General features: G+C 37.6%; 1 protein-coding gene across 3 annotated transcripts in view; it reads left to right on the top strand.

Annotated features, from left to right (window-relative positions):
- The first annotated feature begins 1,425 nt into the window (after positions 1–1,425).
- Positions 1,426–24,539, top strand: part of MIS18BP1 (MIS18 binding protein 1) — a 47,356-nt gene continuing 24,242 nt past the window's right edge. For 2 of the 3 annotated variants that reach the window (XM_025870120.2, XM_025870119.2), the window contains exons 1-7: positions 1,426–2,521; positions 6,372–7,006; positions 11,549–12,024; positions 18,116–18,189; positions 20,166–20,296; positions 22,604–22,691; positions 23,889–24,046. In XM_025870120.2, the coding sequence (XP_025725905.1) occupies positions 6,466–7,006; positions 11,549–12,024; positions 18,116–18,189; positions 20,166–20,296; positions 22,604–22,691; positions 23,889–24,046 (1,468 nt within the window). In that variant the 5' untranslated portion in view covers positions 1,426–2,521; positions 6,372–6,465. Of the gene's footprint in view, positions 2,522–4,602; positions 4,699–6,371; positions 7,007–11,548; positions 12,025–18,115; positions 18,190–20,165; positions 20,297–22,603; positions 22,692–23,888; positions 24,047–24,539 lie in introns of all 3 variants that reach the window. The other variant, XM_073895158.1, reaches the window with a different exon arrangement.

The raw sequence follows: 24,539 nt of genomic DNA, 5'->3' as shown, positions 1-24,539 counted from the left end.
CTCTGGCAGCTTTTTCTACTGAAGGGTTCCCCCCACACACACACAGCCTGGGTAACCTCCCTTTTGACTGCATCCTCATTCGTCCTCCAGGCCCAGACACAGCAGTAGTGATTGTATAGTTGCACCTTACATAAGGGAAACACAACTGAGAGTGAAAAGAATCTAAAATCCTGTTTCAGGGTTTACCACTGTAGGATTTCTCAACCCTTGGCATTATTGACATTTTTGATTGGATAATTTTTTGTAGTGGAGGGGCTGTCCTGCACATTGTAGGATGTTTAGCAGCATTCCTGTCCTCTACTCACTAGATGCCAGTGGCATCCCTCTCACTCGTGGTATTTATGATTTAAACGTCTCCAAACATTGCCAAATGCCCCGCCAGGGCTGGGGGGTGGGGGTACAAATCACCCTTGCTCGAGAGCTTTCGGCCTTGAAGAAAGAGCATCTTTTTTCTAATTCTCCCCAAAATGCAAAATGCTATATGGTCAATTAGTACCCTGCTGGAACTTACCATTGTCCTGGGAATATTCCTCCAGGCTAAGCAGACCCAAATGCCTTGGCAGCAGCTCCCACACAGTGTGAGGCTACCATTCCCTTCCTCCTATGTCTGTCCTTTGGACCCTAAGTGGGTCTGCATGTGTTCCCATGAGTAACAGACTTAAACCTGGACAGATTATCACAAATGGCTGACTGAACCTTAAAGGAAGGCCCATCCAGGGCAGTTATGTTGATGTCCCAATGGACAAATGAAGTGTCCCTTTGCTTGTATGGCTTCTCATCATAGTTGGTTATCCACAAACTGTTTCCTCCAGTTTTGTTTGGAAAATCATTAGTCATCCTTATATCAATAGCTGTTGCTGTTCACCCTGGAGCATGCTATATACTAGTTATTTTTCACATGAAAAGTGATTATTTAAAAAATAAAAGTTTATATTTCTGAGTGTCTCAGAAATAGACTTTCACACACTGAAAGTGTGAGCCATGGCCATCTCCACAACAGGCATAGAGACCTCTCATATTTCTATCTCAGATGCTTTGGAATATGAATGCCTATCTCCTCAAATCTCTCTCACACAATGTGCATTTCATACGCTTTCATACATGTCACTTAGCAGATATCTTAAGTCTAGCTTTTCCCAAAAATCTGGTGCAAATTCATGTCCAGCCATTTTCTCATTATGCTGCACAGACAGAAACTTCATTTTATTTATGTAGATTTGCTTTCCTCTCCTCACCTCAACTGTTTTCTTCTCCTTACTTGCATTTATTTGCATATTTTAGATTTATATTTCGAACTCTGAATATTCGACGTGCACAAGATTTAGTGAAAACAGGATTTAGACGAGGGGATTGCAAAAGTCACTTTGAACAATTAATCCATTACAACCAGTTCAGTCCAGTGTTAACGGAAAAATGCGAGATATATGGTTCTAGGATGCTGCGGAATTTTCCTGGGTGAGGAATACAATGAACTCTCCTGTCCCATGCTGACTTGTTGGGGAGGGGGAGGGAGTTAATGGAGAGAAGATGCTGGATCAGAGCTAGAAGGGGTTTAGAACTGAAAACATTTGTTACTCCTCTGGCTCCTCCTTCTCCGCCCCCAAGACTGAAACATGGCGCCCTATGCAATGCTTCCAGCCAGCGAATGCGTCTTGCCAAGGCGCTAAGGTGAAGGATGCACCATAATCCGCGGTGGTTAGAGTAGAGCATCACTGGCAGGGCTCAGTCTCAGTGCACTGTCACAAACTGCTTTGCAACAGAGTCGTCAAGATTAAAGCTTTTGGGATTCGATAAAATCAGGTTCAGAAAACATCACACTTCTTGGGGAAACAGCTCAAATTAAACATCCCATTGCAAGTATAACTTTGCATTGTCTATTATACTCTCAAGAACAAAACGTTCCTTCTCATTCTCAAATGAGACGGCCATAGAAAACTAAAAGCTCTTTCAAACGTACTCGGAAAGCTGTTTCTTCAGACCGGTAAGCAACAGATACCACCACCAGCTAGCAAACCCGTAGGGGAGGAGGGTAGCTGAGAAAGGCCAAATTTAAAAAACCGCGGTAGCGCAGGAGAGCGCAAAGGACATCTGACGTAATCCTTCCTGCCGCAGAGCATAACGGGAGGAGCGGCGAAACCCGTTAGGGGCGCGCGCCCTCTGAAAACAAAACGAATTCTGCAGAAGACTAGAGCGGCGCTTTCGGTACTCTTGGCAGCTTGGGGTACCCTCCTTTTGTGGAAACAGCTCATTGTCCGCGCGGTAGGGGCCACCCCGTTTTCTCGAGTCGCACGGTGACGCAGTTCCTGAGCGCGCCAACAGGGGCTGGCTGGAGGGCGGGCTCTTCAAATTTGAATTCCGAAACTGTTGTGGGTGTCAGGGAACCTCGCGGAGGAAGTGAGGGTCACCTGAGGCCGGGCTGCGGCGGGCTGGAGCTGACTTGGGCCAGAGGCGCGAGCCTTGACCCCACGCGAAGCCAATCCCGGACTGCCGCCTTCTAGCTCTTTCAGGCCCTTCACCCAAGGTATGAACTTCCCCGGTCCCCTCGTCTCCTGCCATCGGTCCCCTCTGGCGCTGAAAGTCCCAGCCCCACAGCGTTTTCGGCCCGCGTGGGCTTTTGTACGTTTTTGGCATTGGTAGGGGTCTCAAAACTGCTCATTCGTAGTGTACATAGTTGTTGCGTGTCTACTATCGTTCAGATTCGTTTCGACGGTGAACGCTCTAGGCCTTTGTTCTAAAATCACTTATAGTAAAAAACTTTTACGTTAGAGTGATTTGTGTGCATCACTGCCCTTGGACCCCATGGTCCACGGTGCTATAGAACAATTGATCCATCGAGCTCATTTCTTCTGGTTAAATTACACATTGGTTGCAAACATAGGTAGATGTTAATAAAATTATTTAGAAAATGGAGGGCCCCTTCCTCCCACTCTTAAAAGTTAAACACTGTTCACAATTTGGTACACTTCCAGATTTTTTCCCCGTGCTTATGCTCATGTGTTTTACAGCAATGCAATTGTACGTCTTCTATTCCTTCATTTTTTATTTAATATATCCTAGCTATTTTCTATGTCAGTACATATTCAGGAATATATCTTTTTATTGAATACATAATATTCAATTGTATGGATGTAGCAGAATTTCGTCCCATAGTGGTGGAGATCTAAATTGTTTATAATTTGTCCAGTACTTCAGTGAACTGTATAGTGCTTGTTTAAGGACTCAGGCCTTCAAGTCAGACTTAGGTCCCGCTCTTAATCATTGTCAGTGGGACCTTGGGCAGGTTATTTAACTACCTGTGCCTTAGTTTCCCCATCTTCAAAACTCTCCAGAATTGCTGTAAGGTTATGTAGTGTCTGATGTACATGCAGTAAATATTGACCGTTAGCATCACTTACAGATTTGCATTCTTAATGTAGTTTCTGTAAGAAAAAAATTTAGAAGTGGAATTTCGTAGTCGATAGCATGCACACCTATATTTTGAAATTAATCTTTTCCAATCTGATAAAGAAGACCCACTGTTTTAATTTGCATTTCTTCGCTTATTAGTAAAATGAAGTGTCATTTGACTCACTGAGTGGCTTTTTGTATTCTTTATTAATTGCCTTTCATGCCTTCTGGCCATTTTCTGTGCTGATCATTTTTTTAAATTGATTCACTTGGTCACTTTGATTGTTATTTATAGTAATTGAGTTGAATCAATTCTTTTGTATGTCAAGTGCTGGGGTTTTTTGTTTGTTTCCCCCCAAGTGTATCATTTGCCAATTAACTTAAAATTCTCTCATTTTTTCCCATCTCCACCTCCCAGTTTTGGTTAGTATGCTTTGGAATTTTTTACCCTTTCCATTATAATTATAATAATTATTATTATTATTATTATTATTACTGCTACCACTATAGTAAATTCCGAGAAGAACTTTTCATGTAATTTTGGGAAGAAGAGTAACAGTTATATTTAGAATCATATCCATGATAAAAACAGTTGTTTAGCCTTACCTATATATTTACATACACTATAAAGTGCTCATAGCTAGCTTTTTCATGTAATGGTTTTCTCACGCCTGAGTCTTTATTTTAAATAAATAGCAATTTTTTAAAAAGATTTATTTATTTTGAGAGAGTGAGAATGAGAGAGAGAGAGTACATGAGAGGGGGGAGGGTTAGAGGAAGAAGCAGCCTCCTCGCTGAGCAGGGAGCCCGATGTGGGACTCTATCCCGGGACTCCAGGATCATGACCTGAGCCGAAGGCAGTCGCTTAACCGACTGAGCCACCCAGGCGCCCCAGCAATTTTTTTCTTAGTACATCAGCATTTGTCAGTTTTCAGAATAAATGGCAACAATTAGATTTTCCAAATAGTTTTAAGCAGTTAGTGAAGCACAAGCATACCATTTTAGAATTCACCTTCTCTTCTCTAGTCCAAGAAGGAACTAACAATTACTTGTTAGTGACCTCCATTTGTTAGGTTAAGCCTTTGCTTGGCCTTCAGGATACTCTTTTCCTCAACCTGAGGAATACCTGTTACTGAATCCCCATCCTGTAACATCTGTCTCTTCCATCAGAGTCTGAGCATCATGTTTTCTTTGTTTTACTCTTCTGTTAACTAGGAGGAGAATGGGGCTTTAAGAGTTTGGCCTTTACCTGGTGATTTCCTGTTTTGCTTCTGTATCTATTCTGCAAAGCCTCTATGGTCAAAATCCTAGGTAATTTTTTTTTTCCTCTACATCCTCTCTTCCACCAACCACACTGAAACCACAGACAACTATTGCCAACTCTTTTAGTGTCTGTTGAGTTGCTATTCATCACATAGTAGGAAGGAGGGGCTCCTAGGAATCTTCTGTGTCTTTTTTTGGAGGGGGTGGAATTTGAGGTTTTCCAGAATCTTGACTACTCACCTCCATCCTACTACATGTTTGAATTGGGAGGGAAGAGGTTGGGCAACATGAAGGAGGAGTTATATGCTGGTTCTTCGAGCCTTTCAGTGGGTCCATAATTATCTGCCTTTAGATGAAAACAGTAATGTTTGTCTACTACAGATTGGGCCTGTTTTCAGTTCGACTAGTTTATTTGCATTTTATACTTACTGTTGAGCATTTCATTAGGTTGTGAGGAATTGAGATTATGTGAACCTGTACATACTTTGCCAATTTTTAATGTGCAGTTGTCCCAATTTATTCATTTTTTATTTTGAGAGTTTAAAGTGAACCACTAATGAGTATTTTAACTCTCAGCACAGGATTCCTATCACTAGCACATTGCCAAACACATAAATCTATGCATTATTAGTATATATTTACTGAATTAACATTCTGTGGAAGAATTCAGTAGTTTTTGTGTCACAGGACTAGATTGCCAAGATAGCCTTCTTTGTCAGCTCTTGTTATTGAGGAATAATTCCTCTTTTTCTCTTATAAACTATTGGATAAAATGCTATTTGTGTCTGAATTTTTAACTTGCATACTTCTCACACAAGTTACTTAAAGATACTTGATTTTCTGTGGTACACTTTTTGTTTATATGATGTCATATACTGATTAGAATACTTATAAATTCAGCAATAGAGGTGCAGTAAGTTGAAACTAGTAAGTTCCAAGCTCCTTAGGTGGAAATGTTTTATTTATTTATCAAGTATTACAAAACACAACTATATGGTTCATCACCTAGAATCTTCATTTATAGGTGTGGGAAATAAAATATATTTATAAAAACAAGCTAAAACAAGTCTAAGACCATGTATGCTCAAATACATGATTTCCTCTAAAAATTCTAAATAGCATTAATTTTTTAAAAAATCATAATGAGTATAGTTTACTTTTGATTTGAGAGTTTTTCAACCAAAACCTCATAGTTAAAATGTTCAGCAGCATAACAAAATCAGGATTGGGAATTATTTAACTAAAAACTTGAGTGAATCTTTAGCTTTCATTAGGATGTATCATCATAGCGGCTGCCTTAAAATTTAAGTGCCTAAAAGGAAAAGCGATGTTTGTGAAATTTAATCTTTTATAGTCTAATATAGTGCCATATGCAGATTTAATGCTTTTTGATGCAGATATTGGATTGGAACCTCCAGGACTTGAGGTTCAAGTATGTTTAAAAATCAGATACTCAAAGTTCAATTTTTATAGTTACTAAGTAGATGATTTGGTGAATACTGCTTTTTTCTAGAGAAGTAAATTTAAAGACCAAACTGTTCATCTAAAATAATAAAATGAGTCTTTAACAAAAATATAAAGCCTTAGATTTGTGAGCTATAGATTATCCAGTGTTGTTATGAACCAGTTAAGCCTTTTAATTAGAATAATATTGTTATGGAAAGCAAATAAACTTTTTTGCACCAAAGCATGATAAAGGTTGATTTCACATTGAATTACAGGTTCCTCTGGGCCCCTGCTGAAGGTCTGCTATCCTGAATATTGTGTTTAAGTGAATTATCTGTTAGAGAAAATTTGTTTCTACTGTTTATCAAGATGATTGCAACACCTTTGAAACATCCAGGAATTTATTTGTCTTCAGAGACATCTTCTCAAAGAAGAAATACGCCCATGCATGCAATCTTTTTTGACAGCATTCCTGCAGGCACGCTTACTCCTGTAAAAGATTTGGCAAAATATCACAACCCCTCGTTAACGTTGAATGACCATAAAAAGAATCATTTTCGAGAAGTGACAAATTTTAATAATAAAAATATATTTCATTCCACCATGCTAGCAGAGGCTACCACCTCTAACAGCTCTCTTGATATCAGTGCTATAAAGCCCAATAAGGATAGATTAAAAAATAAAGCAAACTATGAATCACCAGGAAAAATATTTCAAAGAATGAAAGAAAAAGTACTGCGTGACAAGCAAGAACAAGCATCAGGAAACTGTAGTTTGTTGGAACCACCAAAAAGTGAAAACAAAATTTTCACTCCTAAAGGAGCTGAGAAAAGAGTATTGCAGCATACCTACGTCTGCGAAGAAAAGGAAAATAACAGATCATCCCAATCAGATAACAATTCACCAAGAGGTTAGTTTTATTATGTGTTGATTGAAAAGCTATGATGTGTTGTGTTTATTGTGTCTGATACTGTTTTAGGTACTCAGGATACAAGAGTGAACAAAATGGACAAAAGTCCCAATCCTTGTGTAAGTAGCTCATATTTAGGTGGTGGGAGAGACAGGTTTAAATAGTTTTTATAGTACAATAGAAGAGAAGTGCTACGGAAAGAAAAGACAGAGTGAGGATGATGGGGAGAGTTGAGTGGGCTGCAGTTTTCCATGTGGTGGTCAGGATAGGGTTCAATGAGAAGATGGCATGTGAGCCAAAAAATTAAAGGAGGTGATAGATACAGATAGAATATTGGAAGAATTGGGAAGGATGATGCAGACAAACTAATAGCTGATACAAATACCCTGGAATAGGAGCATTTCTCAAAAATTCAAGAACCAGCTATGAGATTAGTGTATCATAGAGTGAGTGGACAGAAGTGGGGAGGAGGGGACAGATACAGATAATGTAGAGCCTTATAGGTGAATGTAAGAGTTTGGGCTTTTACGTGAGCAAATAACTCAGTGGAGGGTTCTGAGCAGAGAAATGTGAAGGTCTGACATATTTTAAAAATACCACTTGCTGTCAATTTGAAATAGTGCATTTATCTAGGTGAGATAAGGTGTTGGTTTGGTTTAGTGGTAGCAGTAAAAATAATAAGTGGTTGGATTCTGGGTGTATTTTGAAGGAAGAGCTCATAGACTGGGTGTGGAATGTAAAAGATACAAAGGTTTGGAATGTAAAGATATAAAAAGTTATATAAAGAAAGTAAATAAAATCTTTTTAAAAAGATATAAAAGGTATATATCTTTTATATATCTTTTATAAAGATATAAAAAATGTAAAACCACCTCTAGGGTGTTTTTGTTTGTTTGGTTCTGGGTTTTTTTGCTTGAGTAGCTGTAAGGATGGAGTAATTTAACTAAAATGGGATAGACAGGGCGGGGAGGTGCCCAGTAATTAAGTTTTTTGTATGTTAATTTTGATATATCTATTAAAAATTGAAGTGTAGATATGATTAGCCTGTTGAAAAAAATTAGTTGGGATTTAGGGAAGTGATCCAGGTGAGAAAAATACATTTGGGAATCATTAGCACTTAAGTGGTATTTGAAGAGATTAAGTGAGATCATCAAGGAGTAAGTGTAGAAAGAGAAAACATTCAAGGATGAGTCCTGAGGCATCCCAAAATTTAGAAGTTAAGAATAAATAAATGAACCACAAGAAGATTAGAAGGAGGAAGAAAAACCGGAAGTGATACTTTGGAAGCCAAAAGAACAAAATGTTTTTTTTTTTAAGATTTTATTTATTTATTTGACAGAGAGAGACACAATGAGAGAGGGAACACAAGCAGGGGGAGTGGGAGAGGGGGAAGCAGGCTTCCTGCCGAGCAGGGAGCCCGATGCGGGGCTTGATCCCAGGACCCTGGGATCATGACCTGAGCCGCAGGCAGATGCTTAACGACTGAGCCTGCCAGGTGCCCCAGAACAAAATGCTTTAAGGAAGGAGTCTTTCACTGTATCTAATGCTGCTATCAGTCAAGTGAGGTGAAGGCTGAGATTTAACCATTGGATTTAGCAACATGAGGGTCATTGGTGGCTTTGATGGGGGGATTTGGTGGAGTGATAGGATCAAAAACATGATTCAAAGGGTTCAAGAGAGAATGTGAAGGAGAGAAATTGACAGTGGTAAGTATCGACAACTCTTTGAAGAGAGGAAAGAAATATGGAAAGTATGGTTTTAAAATAGTTTTGGGGTGGCTGGCTGTAGAGTGTGCAAGTCTCAGTCTCAGGGCTGTTGAGTTCAAGCCCCATGTTGGGCCTAAAGCCTACTTAAATATATACATATATATATTTAATATACATATATGTATACTTTATTGTTTTTAATGTATGGTGGAAGAACATTTTTGTCTGCTATTGGGGCTGATCCAGTCGGGAAGGAAAAACTAAAATTGGTAGTATGATACCCTTGAGTATTTGAGAGGGAACAGAATCTGAAAGTGAAAGTTTTGGCCTTAGCTAGGAACATAAACATCATAAATCAAACAAGAAGATAGGCAGTGTTATATGATTTAAGAAATAATCTGAAGTGGACAATAAAGTCATCAGCTGAAAGTGAGCATGAGAAACTGGTATTAAAGTTTGAGGAGGTGGAGGTTTAAATAATACAGGAGAGTGGAAGAGTAAATGGTCTATGCCTAAATTTGATTTCTTGTGCAACATTAAGGACCTACTTGAGACTTGTGAGCATGAACTTAAATGAGAGCAGTCAATGTGGTTTTGAGTTTTCCTTTAGCCCTGCATAGGTGCTGCTGGGGAATAGGCAGGGAGTTGGATTTTATCAAGATTGTAATTTTTTCAACTACAATGAAGAGGACAAAGCAGATGAGGTGTGTGTATAAGGGGACCATGAAATTTAAGTTAGTTATACAGAGAAAAGAGGACCTGAGGGAGATGAAGAAGTGTGAAGTGTTAGATGGTGTTAGGATAGTCTTTGGATTTGAGAGAATGATCTGGAAAGGTAGAATGATCAGAATTTGGGACATTTGAAGTAGAGATTTTAATGAGTTGCAGTAATTGATAAACATATTTTACATGCACTATCTCCTAATCCTTTCAGCAGACACTATGGGTAGATGCTCATTTAATAGTCTAGGAAATGGGGCTTACAAAGAGGTTATGTCTGCTCCACATCTCACAGGTAATAAGTGATGTGCTGAGAATTAATATAGGTACTTATTTGAAAGCCCATGGCTTTAATACACAATAGACTGTGGATATATTGTTGCATTTCAAAGACAGTGATATATTTTGATACAAAAAGCAGAGTATCTAAGGGAGTTTAGGATGGAGGTAGGGGAGTACACAAAATCTATGTTTCATACAGTCTGGGAGATAAGGGAGAAGCAAATAATGCACATTAAAGCATGTCTTATTTGTCAAGTGGAATTAGAGAGGAGGAAATAACTCACTGCTTTGAGAACCCGATGACTCTTTTCCCAGAAAATGCACAAATTTTGTATGTAATTTCAGAGACCTTTTGGAGAATCTGCCTGGACTTTGTACTCTAAGATAAATGACCTAGATTCTATAGTATGTTATATCTGATTGAATTACCTACTTGTCTTTACTGCATTGCCATGCCATTTCTAGTAGAATTAGTTAAAGAAATAGAATTTTACCCTTCTTTTATGATACACATCATTATAATAAAATCTTTATATTAAGATTTCTAAAGCTAGGGACGCCTGGGTGGCTCAGTCGGTTAAGCGTCTGCCTTCGGCTGAGGTCATGATCCCAGGGTCCTGGGATCGAGTCCCACATCGGGCTGCTTGCTGAGCAAGGAGCCTGCTTCTCCCTCTGCCTGCCTCTGTCTCTCTCTCTCTCTGATAAATAAATAAAATCTTTAAAAAAAAAAGATTTCTAAAGCTAAAGCTGCATATTTACTAAAGCGTAATCACTACCAATTTTTGTCAGAATATTTGAAATTAAACATAAAATAATTCAGTTTTTCTTCCAATTTTAAGTCTGTTACCTTCCCCCTTTTTGTGAAAGAAACATTTCTACCTTCAAGAAATGAAACTTAACCACCTAGGTTATAAAGTAGAATAAAATGTAAGCAGTACTATTAGTCCCTACTTGTCTAGTAGATAAGCCTACCAGATTTTTGTCTTTGAAGATCTACTAAAGAGATGTTAAAGGCATATAAATTATGGTTGTGTCTGCTATTGAGTCACAACATTGCAGCTTTTAACATACAAGCTACACCTCTTCAGCTGTTCTTTCATGTTTTAGAAATTTACAACAACCAGAAGCGGAAGCAGAATTTTCAAGACTGGATGGCACTTCATATATAATCTTAAGATATACCTCTCTGATTTGTGGTAGCACCAGAATTTTATTCCAGATCACTAAGCTTCTAAGTCCAGTAATAAACTTTTGTCTAGAGCTGGCAAGTTATAACATGTAGAGTTTTTAAAAAATTCTTTCCCAGCATACTGTAGATACAGAGAATGTGATGAAAGCATGAGAAGATAAAAAGGGAAATGTAACTCATATCTTACAGAAGTATACTATATTGATCTGATCATTTTTGAATGTAAGTAAAAGACATTTTTTTCTTCTCAGTGACTAATACAATTCAATTTCCTCTTTCTTTAAAAAAAAACAAAACAAAACTCAACCTCAGTGCAAGAAGTTCCTCTAGAATCATCAAATAGTACTTTCCTTCTGATAAAGCAGAAGATTCAGTGTCAGCAGGAAAAGAAAGCATCTCTGCATAATTTAACTTATGGTAAAGTGCTTTTTGTTTTGATGAATGTATAGTTGAATGTTCTAGATAATTATTCTCCCTATGTAGGCATCCCTTTCAGAGAAAGACTGAGCAGAAGGGTGAAGCATTCCTAACCTGAACACTTCTTTTTAATATAAACAGTTTGATATCATTCTATTTCCATCTTTTAATTTCATATGATTCTTCTATAAATTCTTCTATAAATGTTTGGTCTTGTATTTTTTGCAGAGGCTCCATTTCTGAACCAAGAACATGAAAATGTTTCAGCTGCAGGATTCTCCAACAAGACATTACCTAGAGCTCAGTTGACTAAACAAATTCTTCACTCAAGGGAGAATACATTTGTAACCACGAAGTCTAAAAAGGACACCTTTGTTTTAGAAGGCGTTGATTCTGTTATTGAAAAATCCCAAAATACTGCTGTTGACACTCTCAATACTAACTGTGTTCCTGTTAAAAATGATGGTCAGTCAATGGTTTCTGATAGTAAGATGACAACAGAAAGGACTTCACAACAGGAAATTAATGAGAACACAATGCCCAGAGAGACTGATCTTCTGGGTTCCATGAATGATACATGTAAAATTGTGCTTGCAACTCCAAGATTTCATATAACAATACCTCGGAAATCAAAAAGAAATGCTTCAAATCATTCTCCTCCAAATACACTTCAAACTCTTACAGATGGAGTTAAAAATAATAAGGTAGGACAACTTAAGGCAAATTTACATTTATGTTTTTACCCTCTTGTTCTTTAAGAACTGAGCTCTTAAGCTGTCATTAACAGTAGCTTCATTTTTTTGTTTTATTATTTAGTGTAGAGGCATTGTGGCCTAGTGAAGAGAGCATTGGGTTGAAAGTAAGAGAATCCAAGTGTTAAGTCTTAACCTTGCTTTATTACTAGTTGTATAATCTTCAACAATTTACTTACTCCCTTTGGAGATGAACACTGCGTTCATTTCTGTTCTTAATTTTTTTTTTTTTTCTGATTCTTGGAGTACTATTAACAGCAATTAAAAGAGAAAGGGATTACACCTTCTGAAGACTTGAGAATTTTTCCTATTGTAAAATAATACAGAGTGATCAATAAAACACTTTAGGCTATCACACTATGTTACATTAGGATAAATTCTCTGAAGTGGAATGGAATACAAGTTCAAGGAGAAAGATAGAATGTAAAATTTCCAATTGTTAAAGGTTTGTCCATAAATTTTTAAAAGGATGATAGTGGTATTTAAATTCCATCTAAATTTGAGGGGTGCCTGGCTGCCTCAGTAAAGCATGCAACTCTTGATCTTAGGGTTGTAAGTTCAAGCCCCACGTTGGAAGTGTGATGTAACAGTTATAGTTTTGGTTTTGTTCGGTTTTTTTTTTAAAGATTTACTTTTAGAGAGTGCATGAGGGGTGGGGTGGTTTGCAGACAGAGAAGGAGAGGATCCTCAAGCCGACTCCTTCCTGAGTGTGGAGCCCAATGTGGAGCTCAATCCCAAGACCCCTAGATCATGACCTAAGCTGAAATCAAGAGTCAGACAACCAGATGAGCCACCCAGGCACCCCACAACAGTTACAGTTTTATATCTCAATGTATTCTTTGGAAATTGCATTATTTGCGAATAGTTAGACTTAACAATGAAAATTTTTAGATGTTGCTTTAAGAATGTGTGAGGTGAGTTGGGCAAAAAGGTTTGAAGACAACTGTAATGGGAGATCCCACAGTACGAATTCTGTCATTGCCACAGTGCTGTTTATCTTACTACAAAAAGATCAAGCCTCCCAAGACTCTTATCTATATACAGTTCTGTACATCCCCTAGTTCTGACCCAATCTCTCTCTCATCTCCAAACATTGCATTGTACCCTCTTGAACTCAAGGTGTATCATCAGCAAAATGTTAAATTCTCAATTTTCTGTGTACATTTCTTAACCTTGCCCTAACCAAAATATGGCTTCTTTTCTTAAATGGTGGCTCTTTTTTCTCCCATATCCCACAATGTTGAACCTAAAGAGGATATAATGTATCTCTTTTGTTTCTCATTATTATTTCAGGCCATTGTCCTTCTCTTTAATACAACCCCTCCCCCTCTCCTCAGCTTCTTTGAAATAAGTGCTATAAGACTTTATCACTCCCTGTTCCTTCTTGTAGTCCTATATAATACAACCTGCTAGTCAAGACCTTGCATTACTATTAAAGCATTTAACACCTGTTACTTTTTCTTCTGCTACTATTTCTGTCATCAATTCTGGTGACACTAACATCCATATAGATGATCCATCCAGCCTCCTTGAATTTTGATCTTTTTTTTTTTTTAAAGATTTTATATTTATTTATTTGACAGAGACATAAGGAGAGAGGGAACACAGGCAGGGGGAGTGGGAGAGGGAGAAGCAGGCTTCCTGCTGAGCAGGGAGCCCGATGTGGGACTCGATCCCAGGACCCTGGGATCATGACCTGAGCTGAAGGCAGATGCTTAATGACTGAGCCACCCAGGTGCCCCTGAATTCTTGATCTTAAATGACCTTTCCCTTACCATTACCCTCTACCCTAGTCATACTCATACCTTGTCTTTGCGAGTACATGTACCACATTCTCACTTTCAAGCATCCTGCTCTCACCAGCTCCTGCCTTTCCAGATCATTCTACCCCTAGCATCAGTACTCCACCTTACTAAGGCACCCTTTAGTCCATCAATGCTCTCCTGTCCTCATTTCCCTCTTTACCTTACAGATTCCATGGTCCCATCATTATAACATTCCCTTGATTTAAATCTCAGGTCTCTTGCTTTTCCCTTCTGTTCTCTCTCTCTCTTTTTTTTTAAAGATTTTATTTATTTATTTGAGAGAGAGAGAGAGAGCATGAGAGGGGAGAGGGTCAGAGGGAGAAGCAGACTCCCCGCTGAGCAGGGAGCCCGATGCGGGACTTGATCCTGGGACTCAGGGATCATGACCTGAGCCGAAGGCAGTCGCTTAACCAACTGAGCCACCCAGGCGCCCCTCCCTCTGTTCTCTTTTGACCAAGTTGTGGTCCTAGTTAAATTTCACTCATATACCTAAGAAGCAACAGGCAGGGGTACCTGGGTGGTGCAGTTGGCTGAGCATCCAACTCTGTTTCGGCTCAGGTCTTGATCTCAAGGTTGTGAGATTGAGCCCCATGTCGGGCTCTGTGCTCAGCACAGAGTCTGCCTAAGACTCTCCCTCTGCCTCTCCCCCCTCCTCTTTCTCTAAAATAAATCCTAAAAAAAAAGGCAACAGGTGGCTGGAACAAAATGCACAACCACACTAGTCTCATTTTAAATTTGAGAGCAAACCTTAAGTGGGCTCTCAGTATTGAACATCAGTCCTGCTACACTTCACTTGTTAATCCATTTGACTTTCCTAGAATAATATTTCGTGCTTTTTCTCTTAAAACTTCCAAATCTCCTCTCTCTTCCTCATTCTCAATTTATTGAAACTCATATTCCCATTATAAAATCCACCAATCTACTTGCTGCTCTCTCCACATATTCTGCTTCCCCTTCTCTTGTAATGGATGAACAATTTGTGCTCCCCTTTCAAGGCCAGTTCATTTCCTCCTACCACCTAAAGAACTTTGTCTCTCTAATTATATATACCCTCAGGTGTTTCCTGTCTTCTGGAAAATTCCCGTTAGCATTTAAATGTGCTGAAACGTGGCCTGCATTTAAAAAAAAGTGCAAAGAAAAAATCCACCTTCCTATTACTCCCTATCCTGTTCCATCTATCACCCCATTTTTTTTTTTGTTTTGTTTCCATTTACTGTGAAACACCTTGAAAGAGGTATATGTATTCACAGTTTTTGTTTCTTCTTATTCCCTCTTAAATATGTTCTACTTTGGACATTCATAAATCACTCCATGAAGATTGCCCTTTTCAGGTTCACCAGTGATCTCTGTATCACCAAACCCAATAATTATTATTTCTCATTATTCTGTTGCTCACAAGGGTTTAACACAGTGAATCAAAATATCCTTCTGAAAACATTGTATTGCTTTTTATTTTGAATTCCATGGTATCTTACTCTTGATTTTCTACTATCTCACTGGCCATTCTTCTCATTCCCCTTTGCTGCTTCCTCTCAAGACTGTATTATCCAGTGCTGTAGCTTTAAATTCCATTTATTCCATTTCTCTACAGGTAGTTCTCAAATATATATCTCCAGTCCAGAACATTCTCCTAAACCCCACACTCACATATTCAATTGTTTATAGGGCTTCTCCATTGATATCTAATAGGCATCTCAGATTTAGTATGTCCAAAACTAAACTCTTGATTTCTTCCCCCAAAACTTCTCTCTATTGTGTCCCATATTGGTACATAGTAATACCACTTCCCCAAATACTTAGATAAAAATTTTAGATTCACTTGAGACTCTTGTTTTCCTATCATACTCCACATCCAAACTGTGAGGAAATCCTGTTGGCTCTACTGTCCTGAATCTGGCCACTTCTCATTATTCAGCCACTACCTCTTAGTCCAGGACACCATAATCTCTTGGGTTACTACAATAGCCTAATGGTCTCCTTGCTCCCCCTGTTGCCTCTCTCTCCTTCATTCTGTTTTTCAAACAGAAGCCAGAATCATCATCATCATCAAAATCTTTTTTTTTTTAAGAGTCTATTTGTTTACCCTAGAGGAAAAGAAAGAGTGTGCACGAGCAGGGGGAGAGGGAGAGAGAGGCTTTAAGCAGACTCCTTGCTGAGCACATGGCCCTACACAGGGCTCGATCCCGTGACCCTGAGATCATGACCTGAGCTGAAATGAAGAGTCTTGACATTTAACCAACTGAGCCTCCCAGGTGCCCTGTTAGAATCTTTATATAGTCCAATTTCTACCCAGTAACCCCTTAAAATATTAAATCATGTCACTACTCTGCTCAAAATCCTCTATTAACTTTTTTTTTTAAAGATTTTATTTATTTATTTGAGAGAGAGAAAGAGAGCGTACATGAGAGGGGGGAGGGTCAGAGGGAAAAGCAGACTCCCTGCCAAGCAGGGAGCCCAATGCGGGACTCAATCCAGGGACTCCAGGATCATGACCTGAGCTGAAGGCAGTCACTTAACCAACTGAGCCACCCAGGCACCCATCTCTAGTAACTTTTTATCTCAAGAGAAAACCTTAAGCCTTTACCATAGTTTACAGGACTCTACATAATTCAGTCCTTGACATGCCTAACCTCATCTCTTACTCCCCTCTCTTGCTCTCTTGCTTATTCCTTTCGAGCTACTGTGGTCTCTGTGCTAACTACTTGGGGACTTTGTACCCGTTCCCTTTGCCTGGAAGAATCTATTCCCAGGTAACCCATATGTCTTATCCCTCACTTTATTCAGTTCTCTGTTCCAAGACCTTCTCTGTCATGTCTAAGTAAGCATGTCTTGTTCTTATTTTTGATAATAATCACTGCCAGACATTATTTGTCCATTTGTTTGGATATAACCACCACCACCCCACTTGCTTCTACACATCCACCCCCCAGCCCCCGTGAGTGCACATTAGCATACACACACATGAATGTTTGCTCTTAATAGGGCAGCCATTTTGTTTCTTGCCAAATCCCACTGCCTAAAACAGTGCCTGGCATATAGTAGAGGTCAGAAATATTTTGTTGAATGAATATGAATGAACATTTTGATATTTTATGTAAGCAGGTTGGTACAAGATTCTGGAGCCAGAATTCCCAGATTTGTAACCAATCTGTGCCCCTAACTAGCTGTGTGTGACCTGGGCAAGTTACTTAACTTGACTTTACACTTTCTTTATCTACAAAATGAATAAAATATTACCTGCCTCCTAGTGTTATGAGGATAACATGAGTCATTGAATCTAAGATGCTTGGAACACCGCCTAGTACTATTTTTTATTTTTAATGTCGTCTCCATCTGACTGTTCCTTGATCTGTCTTAGATAATTACAAGTGTGGAAGTATTAAAAATAAAAAAGGAATTTCATTGCCTGTTCATAATTGAGGAAAAATATAAAATAAAAAATAAACATAATTGAAGAGAAGTGCAATAACTAGGAGCACCTTCTATTTTAGCATCTTTTTCTGGCTCAGCATAAAACTACCACTGAAGAATTTGTCTTTACAAATTTATAATTTTTTGTATGTAAAGTAAATGGCTACTCAAATTAGTTATTTTATGACTTTTGCTGAATTTCTCATCAGAAATAGTTCAGTGTTAAGTTGTTAGTAGAAGCAATTTCTAACACAGACATTCACAGAAATTTTCCTCTACAATAAGATTTTGTCCTAAAATAAATTCTCTGAGCTGTTTAGATATCTGCTCTGGAATAGAATGCTGTTAAATACAGATTATTAGCAATCACCTTTGTAGTTAAAGAAAATTAAATGCGACTCCAAATCAACTTTGCAAAAAAAAAAATGCTATATTTTTTAGGGATAAGAATGATGGTGAAGTGTATACTACACAACTGACTCTCTTATCTAAGTTAGCTCTTTAGTCTTTAATGAATACCTTAGAATTTTCGGTGATTTTTTTTTTCTCCAGTGGTTGAGATATTTGATATTAAGAATATTTGATGTAGAACTGATTCTGGATTGGAGAAAAAAATTATGCAGTACAACCTCCATTCAATCTCCCTCTTTTCTGTTTTATTGTATACAAGAGTTTCTACCTTATTACTATTTAAAATAGAATGTGATTCTTATATAGATGAGCACTAAGTATATGAGTTTTTTTCTTTTAATTTGATGTAAATTGATTTTGTAATGTTTTTGCTACAAGTAACATAGGAAATATATACTTCATTTTATGCTGATTAGGTGATCCAGCTACAGGAATGGATGATTAAAATCATTAATAATAATACTGCTATATGTGTAGAAGGAAAATTGACGTAAGTATAACGTTTCCGTATTCTAATAAAATTTATAAGTGTATAAGAGCTAAAAGGAGATGCATCTTCTTATAAAACACTTTGTAACAAGGTTACAAACTAAAGCCAGAAAAGTAAAAGGACTGTGCAGAAGCTGGCCAAGTTGATTGTAACCAGATTTCTTGTTTTCACCTGTTAATTTCCTTTTAGAATAGTAAGAACTCAAATTTGTATACACAATGCTTTATTTTTTTCAGAGGTTCTAATAAGTGGACTGGTGTTCTCTGCTTAATTATATATGGGTAGTTAATATTTACTACATGCATTTCAGTCCAGATTCTCACATCTAAATTGGGACAACCAGATCTAAATTACTGATCCAGAAAAGGAATCAAAATTATTTAAAACTTTGCCATACAGCTACATATTAAGTAATCATTGGCACTCTCTGGTTCTCCCTAAAGCAAAAGCATTATCAGGTAAGTGGGCTTTGCCTAATTTTGCTACTCTATTAGCAACATTGTCTCTTTTTCAAAACCAATTTCTTAGGGGTTAAAAAAATTTGTAATAAAAGGTTGTAATAATATATCACTGTTCAGGGTACTCACCTAGAAGTTTATAAGTTGCTTATTTAAAATCTGTCTTGCCCATTCTATTTCTGCTTGTCTTGGGCCAATTTCCTTAGTATCAAAGAGGTGGTCTTTGTTGCCTTTGTTGGAATCCCACTGCTGCTGCCTTACTAGCTGTATAACATGGGCAAGTTATTATCCTTTTTCAGTCTCAGTTTCTGCACAATGGTAATAATTTTACCTATTCTTTGGGTTATTTTGAATATTAAAGTTAATATTTGTAAGACTTGAGAACAGTGCTTTTGGAGTGCTATTTATTTAACTTCTGTATCTTGCCTATTTTTTTTTGTGGGGGGGGACTTTTTTTTTTATGTTAATCACCATACATTACATCATTAGTTTTTGATGTAGTGTTCCATGATTCATTGTTTGAGTATAACACCCAGTGCTCCATTCAGTACGTGCCCTCTTTAATACCCATCACCAGGTGAACACATCCCCCCAACCCCTTCCCCTCTAGAACCCTCAGTTTGTTTCTCAGAGTCCATAGTCTCTCATGGTTTGTCTCCCCCTCCGATTTCGCCCCCTTCATTTTTCCCTTCCTGCTATCTTTTTTTTTTAACATATCATGTATTATTTGTTTCAGAGGTTATTTAAATGTTAGTTAAGTAAAATAAAACAAAAAAGCACAAGATCACTGTATTAAAATATGTATGAGTTAAACTCATTTGACTAAATGAAAGGAACTTAACTGTCATATTACACTTATAATTAGTGTGATTATTACTAGTTATATGATGAATTGGGAATGTTCAGTGTTTAATACATCTTTATATTCTTTCTATTTTATATTCCTAGCTTCTTTTAAGTAAATATGAAGAGTAGATTTATGGGTTAGTGATTTGATCTTGCAGTTTGTCTTTTTCCCAGTTGGAACCTCTTTTGGGTACTTTTCAAAGAGGAAGGAAAAATACTTGGATGGGTAGTGAGGGTAAAAAAAAAAACCCTGCAAGATTAGAGGAATCTAAACTATTTACCTGCATGAAAGCTAACACAGTATAGGCCCTGAGGAGGGGACAGGAAAACATTCTTCGGAAACTTGGCATCAGTTAAGATGAAGTTGCAAGCATTGTCTGCACCAGTTATTTAGAGAAGGCCCCTGCTTCCTTGCTAATGATAAATTTTATGTTAGTGATTTGGTTTGGCCACAGTACAGTTTCTTGGTACATACTCTGAGGATCACATTAGCCAGGCAGTTGAGTTCTGCTACAATGTTTGGCCCTCAGATGTTTTGTAATTAAATGAATAATACTGCTAATGTAGCTGGAGTGCGAATTTATTACTTTCTATTAAGAGTTTGTATACTTATATATGTACATTGTGATTACTGGTAAAATGTGAATACTTTGGCCTTTAATTTTCTCCTAGAGATATCCCTAACATATATTGGCACAGTAATGTCATTATAGAACGGATTAAGCACAACAAACTTAGGACTTTATCAGGAAATATTTATATATTAAAAGGGATGATAGACCGGATTTCCATGAAGGAAGCAGGTAATGACTGTCATTATTATAAATTACTTTAAATGAAGCAGTTAACCATATTTCTAAGTGATATCTATTTTTTGTTCTTAATTAGGTGTTTTAAAATTATGAATCAATCAAAACAAAAAAATTAAAACAGAATTGACCACATTATGTAAAACTGTTATATGTGTTGACTATTTTTCTCTGATTTAATCACCCTTATTGACAGTTTAAATAAGTCCAGTGATTTTTAAAAATTCAAGTGAGATGTTGTTTTGTGAGGAATTGCTTTATAAGGTTATAGGTTTATAAGGTTATTACTCTCTAGTTTGTTGAACCTGCCCAGCACAACCCCAGTCCTGTATTATTCTAATTTTCTGCCTATGCCTTGTGCACAGTAATGTGGCTGAAGAAGAATATACCTGATTATTTTACTTTAAGTTTGTGATTACCAGCAACAAGTTGTTGTCTCTTGGTACCACTTGGCATCCTACCGCATTTCCCTGTTGCATTCACTCTCCCATCCTCCTTGATAACTACTGCGCATTTTTACAAATTTTCAATACCTCCTTTTCTCCTCTCACAGGAGAGGTGCTTGGGGAGGGAGGGGAGCACTTGAGCAATAGAAACAATTAGAAGAGAACTTCACCATCACATCTACTAAGCTGCTTGCGTCTGTATCTGCTTTTGTTCTGAACTGTCCATGTTCCTGTGTGAGCCTATCCATTTGTACCCTACTTTCCATTTTCCCTCTTTCACTCAAGGATATCACTCCGGTAATTCTCCCTTATCCTGTCAAAACAGTTTTAAACCCTTTTAACCCCACTTATTTCAGCTACTGTTTACAGCAAAAACTGCTCAGAAGATTCTAATTCCTTGAATTCTTCCCCATTTTTAAAAAATTCTCTTTAGTCATACCTTAAATTGCAATTCTTTACCAAACAGTCCTTATTAGAGTTACCAGGGGCCCCCACATTGCTAAATCTAGTATATGCTTATTGCAGTTAGTCCTACTTACCTCCTTGAAATACTTCTTTATTTGCCTTCTGGAACACCGTATTCAGATTTTCATGCTGTTTTACTCTCTATTCCTTCTTAGTTTATTTGCTTATTTTGCTCTTTCTTCTTTGCCTCTAAGTAATGGGGTAGACTGTGTCTCTTTATATACACTCAGTGATGTGCTGATTTCTTTTAGACTTTAACTTTCATTTATATGGTGACAAACGCTGGATTTCTATCTCTTACCAAAAAAACTCCTCAAGCCACTCAATTCATTTTCCATCTGCCCATTTGACATCTCCACTAGGATGTCAGCAGGCATCTCAAATTTGATATGTCTAAAACCTGGTCTTCTCCCTGAAATCTGCTTAGGTCGATCCCCCCTCTTTCCTTATTTCCAGTGGCTAGCCAGGATCCTTGGAGGCATCTTGAATCTTCAGTCTCTCTCACACCCACACTTAGTGGGTCAGTACATCCTATCGGCATTATCTCCATAATTTATCGGGAAGCCAGGCCTCTGCTGGCCTCTGCGGTCCAGACCTCCCTTATCTTTCCTCTGAACCATTGCAGAATCCTAACTGGTCTCATTATTTCTTCACTTGTATTTCTATAGACTTCTCAAAATAGCAGCTAGTACAGTCCCGTTAAAGTAAGTCAAATCCTGTGGCTCCCTTGCTCAGGGTCTTTCTATAGCTTCCCATCTCACCCGAAGTAAAAGACTGGGTCCATAAAATGACTCCAGAGCCTTACCATCTTCCGTGTTCCCCTACTGCCTCTATTCCCTTCTGAGTAGTTTCCTAGTACCAGCTTCTTTCACTCCACTCCAACTATACTAATTTTTACATCAGGCCAGGCATACTCTTCTTACCTCACAGCCTTTTATTTCGTTCCCTCTGCTTCTAGTGTTTTAATCCCTTATTGCCACATGGCTCTCTCCCTCATGTCCTTCAAAGCTTTACTCAAATAATGCTATTTCAGTGAGAACCTCTCTGACTGTCCTTTTTAAAAATGCTGCCTGCACCCCTCTTCCTTCCCCAGCATAAATACACTAGTATCCCTCTGCCCATTGACTGCATAATTTTTCTCCATAGCATTGATGACCATCTAACAAACAAGATGTTTATTTATTGGTTTGCTTTCTCTTTCACACTAAAAGGCAAGTTCCATGAAGGCAGGAATTTTTGTTCTGTTAACTCCTGAATCCTTAATATCTGTGGCAGTGCTTGGCACAAAGTGAGCAATAAGTATATATTTTTTCAATGATCTAATGAATCAATGACATGTCTTTAAAATTCTCAGCTTTTAGATAATTTTTGTTTGTTTATTGCTAAATAGGATATCCAAACTGTCTCATAAGGAAGTTTATGTTTGGCTTTCCAGACAAATGGAAAGAGCATATTGATAATTTTCTGGAACAATTAAGGTAAAGTACTTCTTAACTTTTAAAAAAGTAACTTTATTAAGGTATAATTTACATTTGATAAAATGCTGCACCCATTTTACATATAAAATTTGAGGGGCTTTTATAAAAATATCTGTCCATGTAACCAATGTAAATTGGTTTTAATTTCTTTTTGGTGGGGTGGGGAATGCTAGTTTTGAAGTTCTCTCTGGTTTTGGATTTTTATTTAGTTATTTATTTTTAAGATTTTATTTTATTTATTCATGAGAGACAGAGAGCGAGAGAAGCAGAGGGAGAAGCAGGCTCCCAAGGAGCAGGGAGCCCGATGTGGGACTCGATCCCAGGACCCTGGGATCATGACCTGAGCTGAAGGCAGATGCTTAACCATCTGAGCCACCCAGGCGCCCTCTGGTTTTGGATTCTTAGAAAGCAGTAATACTTTACTAGAACTTCAGCAGTAATACTTTACTAGAACTTCTGTCATATGGAATAAATCTAAAAGGAAAATAACACTGTTGACATTTCAGGGAGCATCCTCATTCAGCCACCCCTTAAGAGGCATGTTGCTGTTAAACATGAGTGTAAAGTTCTTGATCTTTTTTCTTTCATTCATTTCTTCAGTAGTTATTATCAGTTGCTTAGCAGACACTGTGCTGGCACAGGGAAAGCAAAGAAAATTTGATTAATTCTTGCCATTAAAGGAACTCATAGAGGATACAGTGATATAAGTTAATCACAGTATAATTGTATAACTTATAATGCAGGGAGGGGGTGGTCTGGTAAAGAGCCAGATAGGAAGTGTTTTTATGGGCATACTGCCTCTATCAACTGTTCAACTCTGCCTTTGTAACGGAAGAGCAACCATAGACAGTACTTAAATGAATGAATGCGGCGGTGTTTCAGTAAAATTTATTTCCAAAAACAGGCAACTGGCAGCATTTGTCCTGTAATTTTCTTACAGTATTAGCTTAAGTAGAAAATAAAAGAGCATAGAGTAGTAAACACTTAAAAGGTTTTATTTGATTCTTTTGATTTAAGGTGTTGTCCTTCAGTTCTTTGTAGGGGAAGAGGTAGAAGTCATAAAGGCTTAAATAATGTAAGATTAAAGGTAATCTTTGCTGGGTGGGGGGAAGCTTTATCCGAGGGACTTTATTTGTATGTTTTGTTTTTGTTTTTTGAGAACAAATATTAGAGGAAAAATACTATACTTGTTTTTAGGGCTTGTGAAAAGAAAGAGGGAAAGGCCAGACAAAAACAGAAAACTGGAAGATTTGTCCCTGATATACGAAAATCATCAAAAAATAATGCAAGAGAAAACCAAACAGATGTCCTCCAAAGAGCCAGCACTACTTATGACGTTGATTGTTGTCATTTGGGTATGTTTGCTTTTTTTTTTTCTTGTGGTATGGTGGTAAATTCTTACATGAGCTCCACATTTATCTGTTTATATTATATTGAGTTTTTGACTTACACTGCCTTAAATTCTTATCTTTTATACTTGAAAAACTACAGTGCAGTCTGCTCATAGCATTCTGCTTACTTCTTTAAATATTACATTTTAGTTCATCAGAATCAAAAACACTAATAAACATGTCAATGAAAGATGATTGTTCTTTCAGTTTCCTAGACTTAAGTATTTAGGCTAACAACCTACCTTGGACCTATATTACAGATGCCTAAATTTTTATATTAAATTACATTTTTGTTAATAGACAAAACCAGTTTGCTTTCATGGAGGGAATGGCATGTTTTTTTGAATGACCATTGCTATAAAGGTAGCTGGCAGAACTGTTGTGTCAACTTTTTGCCAAAACTATAATCTGCCTCACATCCCACCCTACCTCCTGCTGGAAAAAAGTATGAACATTA

This window comes from Callorhinus ursinus, unplaced genomic scaffold (genome assembly GCF_003265705.2).
Source record: "Callorhinus ursinus isolate GAN/ISIS: 27379988/994484 unplaced genomic scaffold, GSC_fseal_2.0 scaffold8, whole genome shotgun sequence".
Taxonomy (NCBI): domain Eukaryota; kingdom Metazoa; phylum Chordata; class Mammalia; order Carnivora; family Otariidae; genus Callorhinus; species Callorhinus ursinus.
The sequence above is the reverse complement of the archived record's forward strand: the minus strand, read 5'-3'. Positions and strand labels throughout refer to the sequence as shown.